The following is a 14,491-nucleotide window of genomic DNA, read 5'->3' on the forward strand; positions in this document are numbered from 1 at the left end:
ATCCCATCCCATCCCATCCCATCCCATCCCATCCCATCCCATCCCATCCCATCCCATCCCGTCCCATTCCGTTCCATCCCATGCTGTTCCATTACATCCCAGCAGCACCGTTCCCAGGACCAGGCTCATCCCAGTCCTGGGAGAGCAGCGTTGTCCCTAATTCAGCAGCAGCAGGCTCCCTCCCATGAGGAGGCAGAGATGAGATGGATGCAGCAGTCAGGAGCGGAGCGCCAGCTAATTACCCTTCCGAGTGTGTCTTGTAAATTAAGGGCTAATTAGAGGCAAAGTCAGTGTCATGGTTTTACACGTGTTTCTGTGGCGCTGAACAAGGGGAGGGAGGGGGAACATGCAGCAGCCAGGCTGGAGGCAAGCGATGTTGGGGGCTCTGTAAGGTCCTGGCAATTTGGGGTCAGGGCCCTGGGAGCACGGGGAGCAGGGCACCAGGGTCGTTGCAGTTTGGGGTGCAGGGTCCTGGCAGCTCAGGGTGCAAGGTCCCGTGTCTCAGCAAGCCCTCCATTGGCACTGCTGGCAGGCAAGCTCTGTAAGTGAGGCTCGCAGGTGATCACTGCACAACACTRTGGGGAAAGGGGATTTTTGGTCCAGGGTGAGTACAGGGAAGAGGAGGGTGGGAGGTACCTGCCATGCTGGTGATGAAGGAGTGGTGGTGGTGATGATGATGGTGATGATGGTGATAGTGGGTGGTAGGTATGCCTGGTGCAGGGCTGGTGGCCACGTCGCCTYTCCATTCAGCACTTGCCTTTGGAGTGGGTATTTGGGCTCTTGAGCTGTCCTATCAGGTATGTTGTAGCCATGTTTATGCTTGGTCACATCTGAATAGSATCCCTTGGGTTTTGATAGAAACAGCAGGGACAGAAACATACATTTATGTAGGAACTCTAAGGCTTCACATAGAATTTTGTGGGACTCAGCTCTTTGTAGAGGGTGGCCCAGCACTGGGATAGGTTGCCCAGGGAGGTTGTGCCATCTCCCTCCTTAGAGATACTCCAAACCCATCAGAAGCAGTCTAGGGCCACTGCCTCTGGGGGCCCTGCTTGAACCAGGACTGGACAGGATGTTGCCAGAGCTCACTTCCACTTCAGTCATGCAGAGAGCTGTGAGAGCCAAGTGAAACTGGTTTTACACAGGAGACAGAGGTGAGCTGTCCTGGCTGTAGCAGCTCCCGCTGGAGGCCTGCTTCTGCAGGTGTCCATTTGCTTCTGTGGAAGGCTCCCACTTGTATCAGTCCCATCGGAGCAATGGCTCAGTTCCTCGCAGCCTAGCTTTGTCATGGCTGCAGAGGTGTCTGTTCAGCAGGGCTGGAGCTGTATGTGTGTGATGACTGGAGCTTCTTCTGTGGTCCTGCCCTGGGCCATGGCCAGGTGGGCTGCAGTGAGAGTCCCAGCTCAGTGTCTGCGCCTCCRGGCATGGAAGGAGGAGATGTAGCTTTGGAGTAGGGAAGGGGCCCTTTTGCTCACCCCTTCGCTCCCAGAGCACTTACTCTGCAGTGGCTGGAGCTGAATGGCCTGAGGGGAGCATGAGAGAGGGCTGGTGGTGGGCAGGTGCAGTGGAATCCCTCGGGYCAGTGTCCTCCTCTGTGGCAGCTTGTCTGCGGACTGAACAGGAGGGTGTGTGTTCCCTGTTCAGAACCATTTTGTTTGCTATTCTGGACATTTTGTAATCCAGAGACATTTGACCCATTTTGCATCACTGAGTGATCTTGTCCTCTCTGACAGCCTCTAGTCCCAAAAACGCTTGTYTCTTGGGATTTCAGGTTCCTGGGCTCAGCTGCAGTGGTTTTGAGCTAGTGGGAAAAGGAACTTCACTTGCCATCCCCACCTTGTTCCTGCTTGTYCCTCTGACACCTTCCATCTGATTTCACTCTCTCTCCCAGTGACCCCAGTGTGGCTGGGTTTCCTGCCAGGGACACGCAAGAAAGTGAAGTTGAAAGATGAACGTGGACATGCTAGTTGTGGTTTGGGTTTGGGTGCCAGAGGTGCCAGAGGCTGTAATGAAAATCGTGACCGTGAACTCCTGCTGTGGGGAAGGTTTATGCAAGAATCCCCAGCATGCCTCCCGGGSTGCTGCACTGAAACCCACTAAGATGGGGGTCCCTCTGGGAAGTGAGCTGTGCTGTGCTCTTCTGTTATCCTTTGGGGTGATACGCCAGCACCCCTTGGGAGAGGAGAGCCAGAGACAGCTTGTCCTCACGAGAAGCCACCCAGGAAATGTGGCATCAGGTACGGAACAGCTTTGCCTTCTCCCAGCGTGCTTCAAGGCAGCAGTTGGCCTGTGCTCAGTTTGTCTCTCTTGCAGGTGCTCCCCACTCAACCAGCAGCACCTCCCTGCACTCCGAGCGCTCCATCAGTGGCATCAACCTMGTGGGCTTCAGCTCCAAGCCGGACGGCATGCACCAGCGCTCCTACTCTGTCTCCAGTGCAGACCAGTGGAACGAGGCCGTGGCTATCCCTGGCAGCTGCCCCAACCCCTGTGAGTAGCCCTTCTGGCCCTTCTTCCCTCAGCCGCAGCAGGTAGCGGGGCTCATTTTGGCAGTAGGGCAGTTCTGAGCTCTGCCCTGTGGTTGTGAGCCCAGAGTTCGCTCATGAGTGTCAGACACAGCCTCTGGGCCTCRTTGGGGCTGTTGTCCTTAGTGAGGGTAGGCTGGCAGTGTCCCAACCAGGGGAAAAGCTGTCCTGCCCAGCATGGAGAAGTTCCAGCCAAGGGATGCTGCTCTGCAGCAGGATGGCTCCAAGCTCTCTGCTCTGACCTTGCTCTCAGCTCACCATGCCGGGGTACAACTCCTTTACCCCATCACTGCACCTTGCTGGCACCCCCATCTCCCAGATTTCGGGGCAGTAGAAGGAACAGGAGTGATTCTTGTCTCTGGAGCACACAGTGAGCACGGCCCGCCCCCTCCCCCCACGCTCACTCGCTCTCTGTGATGTTTCAGGACAGTTGAGTGAATTAAAATAATTCATACATTTCCCAACGTAGCCACTTTGCCGAATTGGAAAATAAATGCTTTTGTGCTGCATTCATCACTCCTTCGTTCCTGGCTCTGCCGCCGCACTAAAAAAGCAGTTAAATGCACATCAAGAGTGGAGGAGCCATTTCCATGCCTGCTCGCCCCTTGTAGTTCTCATTAGCGCGGCAGCCGCCCCCCCGCCCGCTCCCAGGGGCTTTCGCAGTTTAAAGGAGCCTCTTTATGATCATTACCGGAGTCCGACTGTGCGGGCGCCATTTGCAGCTGAGGAGGCTCCTCATTTGTAACTGTGAAAAACTATCAATTTCAGCGCGCCTGATGCAGCGGCTCCATCATTGGCCCCATCAGCTCCCTGCTGGAAGCGAATTAATCAGACTGTTACTGCTGATGGGGCAGTGCGGGCGAGGGGAGCGGAAGGGCGCAGCGCTGAGCGGGGATGCGCCACAGCCCCCTCGCCTTGGACACGGGGGCCGTGCGGCAGCCCGCGCTGGAGGAAGCGCATTGCAAGTGGGGACTGGACACGGGTGTGTCCGCTTGTCCCTGTGCTGGGAGAGCGTCCCCACCGCAGACAGCACCTTGCCTGGCCCGTGGGAGCCATGAGCTCAGGCAGCCGGAGCCTCGGTGTCCCSGTGTGCACAGCAGCAGGTCTGATCCCTCACGCAGTGCTGCGCATGCGGTACCTTGCGGGGCACGTGTGGTACCTTGGCACAGATTGGTGTTGTGGCGCCTCTGGAGAGCAGCTCCCTGTCCCAGTGCACTTCTGCCCCAGGAGCTGTCGTGGGAGGTCTCTTCCTTCCTCCCAGCAGTCCCATTGCAGGGCTGGGGGCTGGTGAGGCCATGCTGTGCATTGCCTGGGTGTCACAGGAGAGCAAGCCAGCCCATGCTCCCCATCTCTCTGCCCTCTGTTGTTCTGCTCCTGTCCATGGAAAAGCTGTGGAGCATCTGTGCTCGCAGCACCTGGATCAATCTGCCCCCTCTATGCACAGTAACTGAAGACTGTCAAATGGAAACTGATCTACACGGTCTGTTGTAGCAGGAAAAGGAATAATGTTTTTAAAATTAAAGTGAGTGGGTTTAGACGAGATACAAGGAAGAGGTTTTTTTCTGAAAGGGTGGTTAGGCACAGGTTGTCCAGAGCATCTGTGGTTGCTCCATCCCTGGAAGTGTTCCATGCCTGGTAGCATGGGGCTTGGAACAACCTGGGATAGTGGAAGTTCACCTCAAGGCAGGGTGTGGAACTGGATGGCCTTTGGTACTTTCCAACCCAGACCATTCTGTGACTCTCTGCTGCTGCTTCTCCCAGTGACATGGAGGGGTGAGATGTCASCTCAGTGCTCACTGTGTGTCCTGAGCACTGGTGGCTGTTCATCAACTCTCAGGTCCCACTGCACTGTGCTGGACCCCAAGTCCTGTGTTAGTGCTSCACAGACTCATCACAGGGCCAGCTGTGCTGGAGGGCCTGCAGCACACTGTGGGCCACTGGCCTGCGGGTCCCAGGCAGGTCCTGGGCCTGCATCCCTGCTCTGTGTCCCCCATAGTTGCAGCTGACAGAAGCGGATTCTCAGTGTCACGAGGGAGGGGGCATTTGGTGGGTGGGCAGCGCRTCCCACATGCCAGGGTGTGCTGAGCTGAGCAGCACAACCACCCTTCATCAAGGGTCCTGCTCCACAGCCAAACCMCAGCTCTGCCAGAGTCCAGGCTCTCTTCTGTGCTTCCTGTTCTGCATGGCAGGGCAGACAAGGAATATTCCCCTGCTCAGTGCTGATTATGGGCACATGCCAGGGCTCTAGGCTGCCATCCCACTCCTGTGGACAGGCTGTCTGCYCTGGTTGTGCCCTGGAGAGCACATGGAAGAGCGATGGGATGGGGCCATAAGGTGATGTGCTCCAGCACATTCTGTATCTGTTCCTTATGCAGGAACTCTGCTACCCACCTTTGGGGTCCCAGGGCCACTCCTAAAGCTGGCTGCTTTGGAGAGGGGCCCAGGAGGTCCCAGGTGTGCCTGTGGAGGGTTCCCTTGGTGAGATGGGGCTCTGGAAGTCGGGTGAGTCAGAGGGGCTCAATTGTCCTACTGGGGAAGGAGAGAGTGAGCAATGCCTGATCTTGCAGAGGGAGTGTGTTCCATGTGCTAGCTGCCCCCACCCCATTGCCATCCTGTCCCCTTGGAGGCCCTGGAAGTCCCCAGCTCTGGTGTTGTCTGGGCAGTAAGAGCAGGGATGTGAGTGATGATCCCTCRGGGGTTGCCGGGCTCATGGCAGGCCATGGGAGTGCTGCTGGGAGTGTGGAAGCACACAACCACTCTCGCTGAGCCTGGAGTGGGGCAAGGTGGTGAGCAGGTGGGCAGCAGAAGGAGGATGGAGGCATCATGTGCAGCCACCAATAAAAAAGTTCAGGTCCCCTGTGTCCTATGGCTCAGAGCTGAAGGTGCATCACACCTGCTCTAAGCACAATCCTGTAGCAGGATCAGTAATTTATGTTTATAAAACTGGTCTGATTTTATTTGGCTTATCTCAATTGTCACGGGTGAGCTATTTCCCCACGGATAAATAGSAGCAGAAACACCCTACTAGTGTGTGTCAGTGCTGGAGAAACCAGAGCTGGGRCAGTTCCAATGCTGAAACCTCTCCCAGCTGTGTGAAGGAGACACCAGCTGCAACACAATCTCTGCCTGGGGCAGTTCCTGGCCTGTGCCCCTCTGTGTCCCTCTCCACTCCACTGCTGGTGTTTGCCAAGAYAGACCAAGCCCCAGGGGGCCAGTCTGACTGAACCAGGGTGAACCAGGAGAGCAGAGGACGGGCTGGAGTGGGAGAAAGGCTTGGCAGATCCCTGCCGTCCCACTGCTGCTGCCCTTGTGCCATGCTGTGATTCCTTTCTTAATTCCAGGTGCCACAGAATGTGGAAATGGGAGGTGGGGACTTGATGGAAGATGCTGGACTGTGGCAGAGAGGATGGCAAGCTGCCTGGGGCAGAGGTCCTGGACATGGAGCTGCCATCCATGCCCTGGGGGTGGGTGGACGCTGGAGAGGCAGGAGTGGATTTAGGAGAGGGTTAACAGTGCAGCGAGGGCTCCTGCGCCTCGTTGCCTTCCCCGGAGTCTGCATTTTTATGCTGATTGGAAGCCTGCACTGTGTGTGCTGCTGAAATTGAATGTCAGGCTTTTGATTTTGTTGCTGGTCTCTAATGAAATTTGACATTTAATGGTGAGTGCAGCGGCAGCGTGTGTGTGTGTGATCGGAGCTTGATTAGCGCACTCTAATTGACAGTAATTAGGCAGCTCCCTGATTGTTTCTAATTCTGCTATTAATTGTAAGGAACAGTATGATTGAGGATAAATTTGGTGCGTTGCTGCTGGGGATGCAGCTTCTTCAGCTCCGTATCGGAAGCCTATTGAGCCCATCATGCTCCTGAGTGTGGCAACCCCAGTCACCTCGTCTGGCAGAGCAGTGCTGGGAGGGCAGTGCTTCTGCAGATCCTGGGACCTGGATTTGCCCCAGGGAGGCCAAGATCACCTTCTGGGCCTGTACCTTTCCTAAATGCTTGTGCAGCCCTGTGAGGGAACTGCTTCCCCAAGGAACATGCGCCCGGAGGTGGAATATGAGGCTGCTCCAGAGGTGCTGCTCCGCCTGTCCTGGCTCTATMGATGCTGGTGCTGCTCCTGTGTGATCATTCTGCATGGATCCCGGTGCAGAGCAGGTCCAGGTTGACTGCCCGAGGAGCTGCCAGCCCTGAGCTGAAGTGGGTGTTGCAGTGGCTCTGTGCCATGGAGCTGAGCAGGTCCTGCCTTGTCTCATGGGGTCGTGCGGGTCAAGCCAGGCAAGTACTGGGGCTGGCTCCACAACACTTGGATGTCTGTGGAAAGAGGAGACTCTCACTGTTCTCCTGTAGATGACTTGCCTTATCTTTGTCCCCAGCTAACGGTACTGCCGACTCGCTCAGCTCCAGCCCAAACATTTCCAGTGCCGCCAGCCCGAAGCTGGAGCCGCCTCCGTCACCACACGCCAACAGGAAAAAGCATCGCAGGAAAAAGAGCACAGGGACAACTCGGCTTGATGGCCCCAGCACGGCAGCAGAAGGTAGGAAGGATCTGCTGGGGGGCAGCGCTGCTGGCTCAGAGTGCTGGACACCCAAGGGTCCTGCGGTGCTCAGTGGGCACCTGGGGCTTCTCATGTGGGGCTCAATGGTGACCTGGGGCTCAGAGCACTCCTTGTCTGAGCAGCTTGTGTTGAGGTAGGAAGGAGCAACCARTCTCTCTGATCTGCCCTTCCCTCCAATTCTCACATGCAGTGCAGGGCTGCTGTCATGACTTTGCCTGCACAGTCTGTGGTAATTAAAATTACTAACTGTAGTAACAGACCACTTTCCACCACAAGGACCTATTTCTGTTGACTTGTAAATTGGCCAAACTTCCATAATTTAAGACCTGTGCTGGGCACCTGCCTCAAGCCGAGGGTCTTTTGGAAAAGGTTGTCTACTTCAGGGAAGCAGCTGAAGGCATGTGCATTGCTTTCCCAATGCTGAGAGTACTGATGTTTTTTGTATTGAGAAATTCTGGTGTCTGTGGCTGCTGAGAGGGACCCAGAGTTTGACAGGGAGGCCTCAAGGCATGGAAAAGCATTCTGCTGGGAAAAGACACCAGATTTATCCTGGTAGAGATGARCCTGGTAGCCATGTTCTCCAAACCTGCATCTGTGGTTAGCCACTGGAAAAAGTGAGATTTTATTCTTGRTCACCCTGTCCCATAGCACTCAATAACGTTTTGTAGTGAACCAAAGTAAAGATGTAATTCAGAGGGGAGGAGGGTTCAGTACCAGAGTTTGAAGCTAACAGTTRCTGCAAAAAAACCCCAGAAAAAATTAGTCTCTACCTGAAGATGCTACAGCTGTTCTGGCACCTTGCTCCAAATCATGTTTCTGCCTGCAGTCCAGCAGTGCAGGTGTCCCATGGCAGAACAGCTCTTCTCAAGTTCTTGTTGGAATCATTGCATTGATGATGTGCAGCGTTGGGCAGCTCTGTTGTTCCTTTTTTGCTATTGTAGTTGTCTGCATCTGAAATGCACCAAGCCTAAGAGAGCTTTCCCCTCTGCAGTGGTTGACTGAGGAACCTTGAGCATCGTCTGAGTCTGTTAATCACACCAGCTGTCTCATGGATAGCAAGAAGCATTGCCTGTAGTTGCACTTAGTTCYTAGCTCTGTGTGAATGTTGCCTCCTCAGACCCATTGTTGCCCTTCCCAAATTGGTTTGCAGTTCTCAGCCCAGTGCTTGGCAAACAGAGAAGCTTGTTCATTGTATCAGTAGTGGGGTAGTGAAGGATGGAATGATTTTGCACCACTACACGTGAGACTGGGAAAGCATGTGCTGAAGTATTGTGTCCTATCCTGTAAATAAAATTCTAAGAAAGAGCTGTAAAGAAGGTCCTGAAGCTGACCTCGATGTGATGATTGAATTCATGATGTGGACATGAGGGCTCTAAACTGACCACAGTGAAGACTGAGAAGCACAGGACTGATGTGTCAGTGCTTGTGGAGAAAGTGTGGTCCTGCGGCTGCTCAGTGCAGCTGACCRAGTGTGAGAGTTGCAGATGCTGGGACCTCATGTTACAGAGAATGTAATGCAATTTCGTAGTGGAAAAGGTAATTGAATGTGGGAACACTTTTATGAAGCAGTAATATGGACTAACCACTGCTCAAAGTCTTAAAATTCGATTAGTTCATTTTCAACAACACGTGTGTTTGGCACAATTTTCAGCTCTCTGCTCCCAGATGCATGGACTGGAGGACCATCATCCTCCCCCTTGTGTGCCCAGGACAGGAGTCTTTGAGTAATCCCAGTTTTTYCATCATTTCATAGGGATATTTTTTCAGAAACATGCTCTTCCTGTCCTTCCTGGTTTGCAGCATCCCAGGAAGGTGGAGTGATGGGTGTGGAGGCATGTGGCAAGCATGAGGGCATCAGAGTATTTTTGTTTCCTGCATTGGTCCTCAGCCATGGTGGTGAGCTGGGCAGAGGTCTCTCTTACCTGAAGTGGTACCCAGGCACTGTCTCAGGTTGATACGGTTAATTTAAAGCCCTATCAGGTGTTGGAGCAAATGGAACTTTTTCCCACAATGTGCGTTCCTTGGCATTTATCAACACAGAACTTTATTTGCCAACAAAGTGTCAGTTACCAAACTTCATCTGTCACTGTACAGATCTTGCACACCGTGGTTCCCCCTGCTGCCAGAGCCTCTGGCATCAGTAGTGGGAGCAGGAGCAATCCCCTTCTGTGATCCACAGTGCTGCTGGTGCCAGAGGGCATGGCAGSAGGTGGCTGAGCTGCTCCGACGTGGCAGTGGGAAGGAGCAATGTGAGCACCATGTGAGGGGTGAGGAGAGCATGGCACAGCAGCTGGGGCATCTGTGACCTGCAGTGACACAAGCAGCCCATCTGCCGCATCTCCAGTGTGAATCCAGCCTTTCCAAGCCCCTGTGTCCCTTTCCAGTGAGTGAATGGTGCAACACCYGCCAGCTCAGTGCTGTGGTCAGGCAGAGGTGATGGAAACAGCATGGTGGCATGGTGGTGCCATGGGCTGCTTCGTGCTGCGTTTCTGGCATTTGGTTCAGGTATTGACAAACTGACTTYGCTTTTATTTTTTTAAGTAGTCTACTATGTTAGAAAATTGATCCAATTGCAAAATTGAAGTTCTAGAGGCTGGGTCAATTCTGTTGTGTATCCAGCTTGCCCTGCATCAGCAGGACCTGTTGCTGTGGGCAGAGTCCATGCCAGCAGAACCATGCTCCAAGTCCATGGGAGCAGCCACTACTGCTGCACTTTGAGCTTCCTAGCTTGGTCCTGCTGTAGCCAGTTCCAGCAGCAATGAACTGTATGCCCCATTATGGCATGAGGGGGCCATCCTGGGCAGGAGAGGATGTTTGTGCATCCCTGTGCTCAGTGTGAATTATGGAGCTGGATCACACACTCCTTCTCATGCGGATGATCCTCTACCTGTCACGTGCCTGCTGCACATCTCCTGCCAATGGTACCTTTGTGGGTGATTTGGTTGGTCTCTCTCCTGCTCCTAGCTCTGGGACTGCTCTAAGACCTGATGCAGCTCTGGACAGTGCAGCAGCTCATGACCAGAACCAGCAGACCAGGGCAGAGGCAGAGGCAGAGGCAGAGGCAGAGGCAGAGGCAGAGGCAGAGGCAGAGGAGCGAGTGACTCTGAGAGTGATGTTCAGGAGGCCATCCATGGGTCACTGTCCTGCATGAGAAGCGGAGACTGGCAACAAGTGCAAGAAGGTGCTGAGCCTCACTTGAGGTACCATCTCAGCAGTCAGTTCCAGCTGTGAACCCTGGTCTGAGCATTGCTGCACACCATGGGCATGCAATGATGTATGTCATGGACTTAAGTAGGTGTCCATAAGTAGGACTGATTCTCCTTGAATTTTTTTAGCTGTTTTTGAACAGTTGCAGCAGTTTTTTTCTGAGTAGAGTAATCTGAGTTTTTTTGCTTTTGCATAGTCAACATGGTGAAAGTGTGAAATCTTTGTGCTAGGAGCAGGGCTGCCAGGCCCTGTGGCAGAGCTGCCATCCCTTAAGGCTGAGCTGCTGTCCCCTCCTGGTGCTCATCCCTCTGTGGAGGATTCACTGTCCTGGAAGGAGCATGGGGACAGCCCAGTAAGGAGCCATACTTACCATGAGCTCACATCAGTGTGGCTGTGCTGGTGTGGGGAGCGCACAAACACCTCCTACCATGCAGGAGCTGCATGAGGCCAGGCAGGGTTCAGCCTCTGTCACAGTATCCCTGCGGGCAGGAGCGGCCCTRGGGGTATGTGAGGGAGCAGGTTTGGGCTGTGCCCAGGCTGTGTGCACCTGCCTGCACCCGCCCCACGCCCATGAGCTAGGCACGAGCAGCTCAGGTTAGCATCCAGGGAAAGTTGGTGAGGTCTGGGGATAAATTGCCATCAGTTTATCTCATTTAGGAGGTAATCAGAGCCGGGGACGTGCGGAGCAATTGAATCTTAGTTGTTCTGAAGTATCATAAATCAAACGAGCTGTTGCTTTTTTACATGGGCTCATGTTAAAGAGAGCGCAGTGTCAGGCTGCCAGGGAGCATCCGCAAACTATGGCAGGCGTGGGATTGGGCTGCCGGAGATGTCACCGAGCTGGGGAGTGCAGCTCAGGCTGTCAGGGAGCACCCGCAAGCTGGCAAACGTGTCAGGCTGTCAGGGGACGTAGACGCTCATCCCCATGGTGGAGTTGCAGTGTCAGTCCGCAAGGACAATCAGGAAAGTCTGCTCTGATCAGAGCCCAGCAAAGCTCTGTGTCCACGAGTGTCCCATCCTGCCACGGAGCAGCTCACGTSCCCCCTTGCAGCCACGCTCCTCGTTGCCTGGACCCTCAGCCCCTGTCCAGGCTGCCGGGAGGGCCAAAGAGCCGYCAGACGTGGCTGAGGGCAGCAGCACCTTTGCGACGCTCCCTGCTCTAGTCTCCCCATGGCTGCCAGAGCTCCGGGGATAATGAACTTCTCATGTGCTTAAAGAGTGATGCAGGGTGCATGGCGAGAAGCTGACAGCCCCTTAATGTGCTTCTCCGTGGCGGCCAAACGACGCSGTTTTGTCTTTGTTTTTTAGTTTTAAAACCCACAGGAAATTGATGGCCAGTAAAGAGTTGTGTTGGGGCGATGTGCGTGATTAATGCCAACTGTCAGGGGCTGTCGAGGCCGATCGTGGCAAGCCAGGAGTGCTAGGCTGAGCCGCGCTCACCAGATTGCTGGGGATTCCAGCTGCTATCGCACAGCTCCTGCCTGCCCCACACAGCTTGTGTCACCCGCGCGCTTCCTTCCGCCAAGCCTCTTAATTCAGTGCTAACAAGTCACTCCGGCTCATTACAAACCCTGGAGCATCCTGCTCCATCCTGGCGGGAGGGAGGCAGCCTGTGCTGGGCATCTCTGTGGTTCAGCTGGTCCCCCATCTCCATCAGCTCCCACCCTCTCAGTCTGTGGCTCCTGGCGGACCTTATGCAGCTCTGTGTTGCACCTCTGAGACACCCTTATGTGCACACACCCTGACCCTGCCATGAGCTTCTGCTCACACCATGAATCGTGCCCTCCCTCCTGTGACCCCCTATCCTGGTGCCTGCACACACCCCCTTGGCCTTTTGCCACCTCCCAGGCCCTGCTCTGCTGTGCACACACTGCACCCCACATTGCATCCTCCCCACCATGTACCCCGAAATTACACCCTCTGACTTTTACATGTCCAGCCGCCACATCCCTGTGTACCTATGGTGTCCCTTGGGAGCACCTGCTCCTCCTGTGACACCCCATCCTTCCCTACATGTGCAACACTTTTGGGACCCCACCGTACGCCTGCTGTTGTACAGCTCAGTGTACCCATCCATGCTTGAGCCCTCTGCTGCTGCCACCCCCCAGCCCCCATGCTGTCCCTGGTGGCGACATGCCAGCTCAGCCTGGGGCACTCTGGAATCTGGGGGCGCTGGGACAGCAGGCGCTGGGGGGTCTCTGTGGCGCTGTTCCTGCTGCGCGCTCCTGGCGGCTGTCCCTGCGGAGGGGCCTGTCCCCGTCGCACTAATACAGGTTGGGAATATTGGGTTTAATGATCTGCAAAATGAGGAGGCAGCGAGCTGACATTTACGAATGGTGCTGCATCCTTCTCTTCCCAGACGCCTGCTAATTTGTTGATATCCCAAACACCTCATAATGATGTGGTACAGTGGCAGCTTGCAAACAAGCATCCCGAGGCCAGGGGCTGCTGGCTGTCCTGCTCCAGGACCCTCCTCACCGGCTTGGTAGCCAGAGAGCGGAGCTGTGGGCCAGGGACTCCCTGCACATCTGACAGGACTTGCCCCTGGTTCCTGCTGTGTGTCCACATGCTGGAGGCRCCCCCCACCTCCTCCCTGTGTGTCCTCTGCAGGCACTTCTACTATGCCAGCAAGAAGGGGGACAAGGGATGGCAGTGCAAGGACAGCACAGAGGGAGAGGCTGGATGTGACTGGGAGATGGTGAAGAGCGGAGGTGACAGAGGAGATTTCTGCTTCAAGAGAGGGTCTCGGTGCCAGCTCTSCTTCCTGTTTTGCTGATGTTGAGTGGAATCCTGATCCTCTTTGCTGGACCTGCTGGGGTGCAGGGAAGGTGTCCTCCGCTATCCTGTACCCATCTGCTCAGGAAGGAGCCAGCTGGAAAGCTGTCTGGCGTGGAGGGCTCTCTATGCCTGGTGTKCTGGCATGGAGATGCTCCTGCCATCCCCTGTATTGAACTTCTCCTTTCCCAGCCTGTRAGGGAAGAAAGTGCTGCCCTGGGCCTTTGGGCTGGCATGGGGGAGCTCTGTCCAGTGCCCTGTGTAGGAAGAGAACCGCTGCACCATGTCCAAGTGGTGGGAGCACAGGTCTGCCACACTGGGTGGGGACCAGAGAGCTGCTCTGTAGCAGCTTTTTTCCTGTAGCTGCTTTGTATCCTGGTGCTTGTGGGACAGGTGAATGCTCCCCCCATATTGCTGCTTGTACTCTGAGAGTGCTGCCCCAACCTGTGTGGGGGCACCTCGGGTAGGGGTGAGAGATGGGGCCAGCCTGTCCCACTGCAGCTCTCTGGGGGAAAATGCTGTCTGGGGTGACTGCCGCACCCCATGGAGATGCAGGGTGTCTGTGGGAAAGGAGATGGGAAGTACTGCCCCTGTGACTCCACATCAGGGTCCCTTCAGAAGGGTCTTTGGGCTGGGCACCAATGCGGGGTGTAGTCAGAGCCCTTTGCAGTGCAGGACCAAGCCGTGCCCCAGGCCTGTGCTGAAGCTGAGCATTTTTAGCCCCCCAGTGTATCCCTTCTGCTCAGAGCTGTGCTTCCCCCCAGTCAGGGCACAGAGAGGAGCCTTGGTACAAGCTGTGAAGGCAACACTCTGTGTCACTGCTGCTCCCCTTCCTCTTCCTCTCTGGCATCCCACAGGTGTCAGTGGGACACACCATTCCAATGGGCGCCTCAGCCCCAGGGCTGCCTTGATGCAAGCTCCCTTGCATCTTGGTGGGCTCTTCCTTACTCTCCTCCTGTCCGTTTGGTCTGGATCCCCACCGGACACTCAGGATGTCTCCATTCCCCCATTCTTGGCAGCTGGGTGGTGCTCCTCTGCTGTCCTGAGGATGCTTACCCSCAAGGCTGGTGTGTTGGCAGGGGGGCTGGCATGTTGGCAGAGGGAGRGTGACTGCCTTGGGGCTGCTCATCTCTCTGCAGCCCCTGCCAGAGTCATCTTGGCTGCCAGTGGGGTCTGGGTGYCACGTGGCCCTGCTTTCCTGACCGTGCCCTCCCTTACTCTGCTCCTGTTCAGAGCTCTCATTCCTGGGCAGTGTTGGAAGGGGGGTYGTGGGGTTAACACCCATTAGCAGAGCCGGCTCACACCGAGCTCTGCTCAGCAACTCTTCACGGAGCTCAGTCTTTAAAACATCATCAAAAAATCATCAAGAGAGAGAGAGGCAGCGCATTCATTTCCACTGCCCACTAATTCTAATGGAGCTGGTGTAATGGGCTCC

The 14,491-nt window shown here is 55.3% G+C and overlaps 1 protein-coding gene across 3 annotated transcripts in view; it reads left to right on the top strand.

The window, feature by feature from the left end:
• AGAP3 (ArfGAP with GTPase domain, ankyrin repeat and PH domain 3) overlaps positions 1-14,491 on the top strand; it is a 110,711-nt gene that overhangs the window by 88,997 nt on the left and 7,223 nt on the right. For all 3 annotated transcript variants that reach the window (XM_057367906.1, XM_057367907.1, XM_057367905.1), the window contains exons 12-13: positions 2,314-2,487; positions 6,892-7,053. In XM_057367906.1, coding sequence (XP_057223889.1) covers positions 2,314-2,487; positions 6,892-7,053 — 336 coding nt within the window. The remainder of the gene's footprint in view (positions 1-2,313; positions 2,488-6,891; positions 7,054-14,491) is intronic.

This window comes from Malurus melanocephalus, unplaced genomic scaffold (genome assembly GCF_030028575.1).
Source record: "Malurus melanocephalus ecotype Western Australia unplaced genomic scaffold, MMel_1.1 scaffold_86, whole genome shotgun sequence".
Taxonomy (NCBI): domain Eukaryota; kingdom Metazoa; phylum Chordata; class Aves; order Passeriformes; family Maluridae; genus Malurus; species Malurus melanocephalus.